The following is a 7,789-nucleotide window of genomic DNA, read 5'->3' on the forward strand; positions in this document are numbered from 1 at the left end:
TTGCTCAAGGAGATATGAAAGCCGATATCATATTTTGTGGCTGAGCTATTTGGACTCCAAATGTGAGCGATGCAAACGACGCGCAGGCAGAAGGACACGGGGCTTCTCTCGCTCGTTTGGCCTTCGACGTCTAAAAGGGTTATTCAAAGAGTTCCTCCTAGATCATCTTTGCTAACTTGTGGCATCAGTTTTGTTGGAGACAAAAAAGCAACCCTAGCAATCATGTGGTTACTAATTTTGTCAATAAATGTCTCCCTCTAGTGGTCGACTGAATCTGACTTGAATCTAATCATTTATCTTTCGCTTCCATCCCAAAAACCCAAATGTGTCTGCTTTCTTGCGTGAGCGCGAGTGTTAAATGATTGAAAAGTTGTACTCACCGCTCCGGGCGGACGGCGGCGGCGGGCCGCACAGCTCGCTAAAGTGCGTCTCCGCAGGCACGCTGATGGTGCGCCGCAAAAGGCTGCCACTGCCTGACGTGCATCCTCTGCGCTCTGGGAGCAACATCTGAAATGGAAGAAAACACCATTAGCCAATCCAAATGGCCCCCAAGGGCCTTAGGTTGGCCACCGCTGCTTTAAAAGGACAACACAGCTGTGATAAATGAGGGGAAACGTCATCGGCGTGCGTCAGGACTTTGTTCTTCAAAGCCAAATGGGAGATTGTAGAAGATAAAATAAACAAAGAGAGGGCACAAGCGTCTCCCGTCCTTTTGTCATAGGGCCAAAAACACATATGTACATATATACACCACCAGATGGCAGCAGAGCATTTTAAAAGGTGAGGATGATAAAACACCAAACACTCAGGGTCTCATTCCTGCAAGGGCCACTTCTTCTCGAGTACTAAGGACGTGGCTACCTGCTTTTCCTTAAATGTGGCACGGCCATCCCCAAAGGCGCCAAACGGCGGCGGCTTCCAGGCGCCTCGCTCGTCGAACGAGCGGCCACGTGACAGCCGGTGTCGCGACGGGCATCGGACGTCTGGGGAGAGAGAGAGAGGAGGGCCGACTTTATCCCAAGATCATTTCATTTACAAGCCTGTGGTGAAATTCTTGTGTGTATCAGGCATTCAAGTGTCGACTCCAATCTGCAATTCAATGACGGCGGCAGTGCGGGGAGAGAGAGATATGCGACGCTATTCATCCGCCTTGTGTGTGTGTGTGTGTGTGTGTGTGTGTGTGTGTGTGTGTGTGTGTGTAGTCCTGTCATGCTTGAGCGAGCTTCATGCTACGCTGTGTGGGAAAGATAAGACGTGTTCCAATCAGATAGACGATTGCCGGCCTATCCGCGTTTTTGCTGCCCCCCGGTGGTCGGTCTTTTTTTTTTTTCTTGGCCCCTCAGTCTGAGTGGGAGCGTCTGGATGCTAGTTTTGGCCTAATACTCCCATTAGGGATTTGGGCGAATTGCAGTGGTTAGCAGATTGCGTTAGCTTCTAGCTGCTAGCACCTCCGGAAAGATCATCGCGTTCTTCCTCCACTATGTTCGCCTGACACTGCGCTCGTGTCGTTGGAGGCTGCTGACAAACAAAGCCGCGGCGATGAAATAAACATCACTTGCCGACCCGCGACAAGCAAACGAGCTATCAAATGTTTGAAATATTCAAAACAACTGACTCGACGCGGGAGCGAACTTGCGAAGATTAAGATACGCTTGACGGATTACAATGATACAATGAGAGCGATTGTTTATTCAGGGGGGGTGACATAGTCATCAAAGAGTTGATTAGTATTAATTACATCCGCGGGGTCATGACCTGTAGCACATTTTAAGGGAGGAATAGAAGAAAACAGATGTTTTGACTATTCCAAATGGAAGCCGGAGATCAGGACGTTTCTCCCATTTGATTTGATTCCAAATACGATTCCCTTGACGATTCTATTTTCGATTTTTTGATTTCTACCATATATCTTGCTCAAGTCAGTGCAACTTTTTTATTGTTGCAGCAAATGTGACGCGGAGATAACTAGCTGACCTGAAATCAGCCGCGCGAGTGACTGTTGCCGTGGCGACGCTCGTCGGAGCGTGACCAGAAGGACGGACCGCGCCTCGGGCCGCCGATCTCGGTCAGTACCGGGATCAATGAGCGGCTTCTCCGTGAAGCTTTTCAGTAAGTTTGGACATTTTCTCCAGAGGCGCTCTCGCTTACGAGCTGGAGACTTTTTCAAGTGGTCGTTCAGGTGGATTTTTTCTTTCTTCCTTGCCATTTTACACCGTCTCTCGGAATAACCTCAATTACATAATCTTACTGGCCACCTGCTATGCTGCTTCGGGCGGTCACGCGGCGCGCTTGAGCGTAAATAATGCTGAGCTAGCATTGCTAACTGCAACCATATGGCTTAACTAGAAAAAATAATTCAAGAAAACAAACGGACATCAACATCTCAGAACTTTGCGATTGATACTTTTTGTTGTTCTACATCACTTTACTACCAATGTCATTTCTAAACTGTATACTAATTAGGGCCCAAGTCATTCTAAATTGCTAACGATAAATAAAAGACGATAGGTGGACGCTACCTCACCTGACAGGTAATCAGCTACCACGCTGTCTTGCGGCTGCATTCCCATCCTTTGCTAATGACCAGCCAGGAGAAGAATTCACGCGTCGGCCGGCCACCACCACTCACCATCCTGTGCGTGTGTTGTCATCGTACGTGAAGTGAGAGCGACACAAACGGGAGGGGGGGGGGGGGGACGGGTGAGGATGCTGGGAACTGCTTGAGAAAAGTGACGGGAGGGGCCGGAGGAGAACAGACAGAGATGCTCCCAAAAACATCCTAGAAAAATAATCACAAAGACCTAAATTGGAACACTATCGTGACTAACACCTTTGAAAATCGGAATATAAATCCAATATGATTTACAAGTACATCTTTGAATGATGTAATAGAATGTGTTAAGTATTTTCTTATTCACTTGGAGTGACACAATGGCCGCAGGCGTCTTGAGCCGACTAAAAGCGTCCATACGTGACAGAATGTCGTCAAAGCAAAGGAACCACGGTCAGGCTTATTTCCATCCGCGTGGATTTGGCGGTTACGCATTAACGCAAACGCTAATCCGCAAGCGGCGAAGCAGCTTCGACGATTTGCCCACTAATAGAAAGGTTGACAGGAATTTGCAAATATTCCCACCTCATTGACCCTCGGCAAGGTTTCCACGGTAACGAAAAACGTGCAACGTGACGTGAAATTTGTTCTTTGATGGACATGTGTTTTTGAAAACATCATGGACCACATGAACATCATTGAACCGAACGTGTTCGACATATTTCATAAAGCGCATTTTTGGTCACAAAGACAAAATGCACAATTATGTGAAAATTTAATTTAAAAACACTTCAGTCCTAAACAAATGGAATGCTTTGGCAAACATGAATAAAGTTAGTTACAACTTTTTTATCACGTCACAAAAAAAGGTTAAAACAATCAAGGAAACACTGCTGTGCTTCATTAAGCAAACAGCAGAGGGCGCCAGAGCTTCAAAGGTTGCACAAACCAGGATGCAAGCTGCCCAAAAAAAAAAAAAAAAACATTGGACCTGCTAAATCAAACATAATGCAGTCTTTCAAATAATTGAAACGTAGGTCTTATTTAACTTGGAGGCCAATTAAATCTTCAAAGTGTGATTTGAAAAAAATTTGTCATTCAACATTATTCAAAAAAAATTTGTCAGGACAGTGTTCAAATACTCCGAGGTGTTGTAGTTGCCAGGAAATCCACACGAGGGCGCTTTTGCTCTATGCCTTTTTCATACAAGTGATTTTTTTGGAAAAAAAAAAAATCAGTGGACTGTTCATTTAGCACCCGATAGAATAAAAAAATAAAAAAGAAATGTAAATGCACCACGGTGAGATGCATGAGTCATTCCACTCTCGTCTTCAGACCTCCGAATGGGGACTCAGGCAAGCAACAGGGGGCGCCAAAGACATCACACGGCCTCCCATCTCCTGCACATTAGCGCAGATTTTCCCCTGCAGAGGCGGACTTTTAAGTGGTGTCTGTCTGCGTAATGAGTGGACGCGGTCCAACGGCAAGGCTACAGGCAACAGGTGGCTTCTCGTCTTCAATATTCCGAAAGCTAATTTATCTCCTTCTCCGGTGGCTTCCTTTCATTTGGCCGGCTAGTTACATCTCGGGCCGGCAAGACTCGGCAAAGAAGATGTCATTAATCTCTGTTAGGGGTGTTTAAATGTAAAACAAAATTTGCGGGAGGGGAAAAAAAATAACTTTACAACACAAGCAATCATGAAAGTGGAAATGCAAAAGAGGATTCACTGTGGAATATTTGTCGCTCGTAAACATCAAATGTCAATTTGAGTCTTCGATGCGACAAATACTGCAGACTCCGTGCCGCCATTTCAGTGAGGGACATGAAAGTGGCCATCTGTATTCTTTCGGCCATGCTGGCATGTAATTTCCAAACATCCCAGCATCCCATAATGCAGAGCAAAGGGGTCGCCGTTAAGATGCGAGTGATGCATAGCGACGTTCCAAAGTGAGGTCACGCAGAGTGGAAGCGCCCAGGGGCTCGCTCCACTTGCCGGCGGTCCCGCTCTGCTCACCATCACGGAAGGAAGACGTTACCAGACACCCTTGGGTCGCATATGCCGCTTCCCGGGATGTCGTTGAGTGCGAACGGGAACGACAATGGACCTCCCAAAGAGGTTCGTTAAAAAAAAAAAACCTTGGGTCCGGTTGGACGGCTGTTTTTCCACGATTGTGACCTTTTGACCTCATTAAAGACACCTTAAGTCTTTATTGAAAATACATATACATTGATACAAATGTAGACATATACACAAATATATACTCGTTTCCCCAACCATTAAAGACACTTGAGCTTCACATCCAGTCCATGCTTTTGTAGTCCGGGAAGGCGCTCAGGTGCATTTGGCGGACTTTTTACTCCATCACTGGTGAGTCACTGCCCCGACATCGCATCGTAGCGCCTCGAAACGCCAAATCCCCCCCTCGACAAACCAAAATGAGAGCGGGGGAGAAAAAAAAAAAGTCCCCGGAGTAATGAAAGCTCTCCCCTCTCAGGGATCAGACAAACAGCATATCTTGTCATCTTGCCTCCATTCTGCTCTTCGATCGCCACCTCCTTTCTTCCCCTCCGCCCTCAAAGTCACAACAAGAGCAGAGCACACCAGGGCCATTTATCAGGGGAGGGGGGGGGGGGGGAAAGAAAAAACGGAATGCCACACCGTTTATTTCCCTGCCGACTCCCCGGAGAAAGAAAAGATTACCCAAGTAAAGTATTTACGTTGGCTTAGCAACCGAGGCAAAGTGTTCATATCCACGAGCGCGAGTAAAGCATTTTAAGCCTTTCTCTCGCCAGGAGGGGGAAAGTGAGGGGAAAAAATAAAAATAAATAAATAAATAAATAAAGTACAGGAAGAAGCATTGCCTTTCTTGACAAAAGCATGAAAGAGCAGGAAAGCAAAAAATCCTCCGGCAATCCTTGCAGACAAAAAAATAAAGCAAAAAGAAATCAAGCCAGCCTTTCTCATCATCTTTTCCCAGACTTTTTGGAAGCTGCCACGAAACGTGCCGCGGCATGAAAAATACGCAAAAAATAAAATGGAGCACATTCTAAATCTCTCACACACACATTTTCTCACACTTTAGTGTTGACAATGGCCAATCACGTCCCCCCAAAAAAAGAAAACCTAGCACCAAAACGTCTTTGCTCATGTTCCTTCATGTTCTTTCCATCTACCAGCGCTTGATCAAATCCCTTCTCTCGGGCGGCTTGTTCCGCCGAATTAACCGTTTCCCGCCAAGGCCCGCTCGGTCAAGCCGCTCTTATTATTGGTCGCCGATAACCTCCGACAATTAACACGAGCTTAGCCGCCGGAAGAAATTCCTTTAAAGCCACGGCTAAGACGGCGCGGATCAACGGAAAGCAACGGCGTCCGCTTGATTTCAAAGGCAATTTGGAACGGGCTTGATCCGTGATCAGGAACCGGCCGGCGTGCTTCTCGGACCCGATAAGGAGCTTTCGTCGATAAGCGGGTCGATATCCCAGGCGGGGCGCTTGCGATGATTGGGTCACTAAGGTAAGGTCCGTCTCGAAAAGGAAGTAGGTAGTTGACGAAAAAAAAAAATCTATTGCAGAAGTTTGTCGGCAACACAAAAGATTTTACCGCGACAGCAGATGAAAACAATTTACTGGCACAGTCTTGGATTTTAGGGGTAAAAGGCGAACGTATAAAGGACGTCTGGCGCCCGCTTGTTTGTCCTCCGGTTACGGCAGATGTCGTCGTCTTATTGCTTTTGGCTCTCTCGCTCCTTGTTTACAACCGTGCTCCGTCCGCGGGCCTTTAGTACGTTGTTTTTCCAAACAGGTTTTTTCGCAGACTTGAACTGTTGGCAGGGCATTGCCATGCGACAGGGTTCCCTAATTGAAGTAGGAAGATGTTGCTAATTAACGCTGACTTTATCGACTAACGGTGAGATTTGCTCTACCTATTCGCTGTCGGGAGGGGCCGAGGAGGTTTACGGCGGGATAACAATGGAAGCCGGAGTCGCTGAGATCAAACGATTTTATTTCGGTTGTAACCACGAGAAGTAGGAGCGGGGTGGATGAGTGGTGAGGAGCCGGCGGGGAGGGGAGGGGAGGCGGTCTCTTCTGGGAACGCTGCTCCAGATTCCGATATCCACTTTGTTTTGTCTCTCGCTCTCCCTTGGCCCTTTGAAATATTTAGTAGGATTTCTTGACTAACACGCTGGCAATCGCCGCGTTCCCCCGTCGTCCCCGAGAGGCGTACGTCCGTCAAGCGGCCAACATCTGGAAGCGGACAGCCGTTCCCTCCGGACGCCGCGGATGGCCGCGTCGGATCGAGCGGCTGCTTCCCGCCTTCCGTGGCGGGCCCGCCGGAGAGACTCTTGTCCCCCATGCCACGAATCCATCCAGCCATTCATCTGCGGCGTAACCGAGTTAGGTTGGAGCTGGGGCGGAGTCGGGGTCCGTTCCCTGCTGGCTTGAGGTATACCGGGGGCGGGTTCACCATCTGTGGTTTCTGAAGCGGTGGATGGGTTCCTGAAGAATTAATCCCCCCCCCCCCCTCCGTGTCTTTTGGTGCCTGCTAGTAGTGTCGTGGTGAAATGAGGAGAGGAGCCTTTTGTAATTCGGGGAAAATATCAGCAGCGGCACAGGTTGATATCCATACGGGCCAAGGTTAAGCTGACGGACATAATGGCGAGCGACCCCGCCGTCGCCGTGCCGCTTGTTACCCCGCCGCGCGCCCTTGCCTTGTTAGGGCACGGGCGCCATACGACGGGCTTTTGTTTTAGCCATGCTAATAATGCGTGTCCTCTTATCCATACAGATGAGAACGGGAGAACAGATGGCCGGGGGAAACAGGAGTCACCTCGCACAAAATTAACCGCCGCCGCCGCCGAGCATCTTTGCATCCCCCGCTGGGAGCTGAAGATTCTCGCCACGGAAAATGCCACAGCTCGAGGTGCCAGTTGGGCGACTGTGTGGAAAAGTTACAAGGTAGGAGAATTCTTCTCTGTTGTTTTTTTTTTTTTGTGTGTGTGGTTGGCATCTCACGCTGCGGTGACTCTGCAGTTCAGTTCCAAATTAACGCCCAACACAGTATACTGTAAACATGCGGCCATTTTGTTCCATTTCTGTTCCTAGCTAAATGCTAACCCATGACGGCTCACCTTTAAAAGTCCATCAAAGCGTAACAAGGCTCAGGAAACAAAGGAAGGTGAGCATAACGGGGCCCGGAGTACGAGAAGAAGTCGAGCAGAGTTTTGATTCATGCTTTT

At 48.2% G+C, this 7,789-nt stretch overlaps 1 protein-coding gene across 4 annotated transcripts in view; it reads right to left on the bottom strand.

Moving 5' to 3' along the window:
- Positions 1 to 3,419, bottom strand: part of dab2ipb (DAB2 interacting protein b) — a 39,137-nt gene extending 35,718 nt beyond the window's left edge. For 2 of the 4 annotated variants that reach the window (XM_085926907.1, XM_085926905.1), the window contains exons 1-3: positions 2,525 to 3,418; positions 862 to 983; positions 381 to 507 (exon numbers count right to left, since the gene is read on the bottom strand). In XM_085926907.1, coding sequence (XP_085783033.1) covers positions 381 to 507; positions 862 to 983; positions 2,525 to 2,570 — 295 coding nt within the window. In that variant the 5' untranslated portion in view covers positions 2,571 to 3,418. Of the gene's footprint in view, positions 1 to 380; positions 508 to 861; positions 984 to 2,524 lie in introns of all 4 variants that reach the window. The other 2 variants (XM_085926906.1, XM_085926908.1) reach the window with 2 other exon arrangements.
- Positions 3,420 to 7,789: the final 4,370 nt, after the last annotated feature.

Source organism: Syngnathus leptorhynchus, chromosome 12 (assembly GCF_054491065.1).
Source record: "Syngnathus leptorhynchus isolate UIUO chromosome 12, UIUO_Slep, whole genome shotgun sequence".
In the NCBI taxonomy this organism is placed as follows: Eukaryota; Metazoa; Chordata; class Actinopteri; order Syngnathiformes; family Syngnathidae; genus Syngnathus; species Syngnathus leptorhynchus.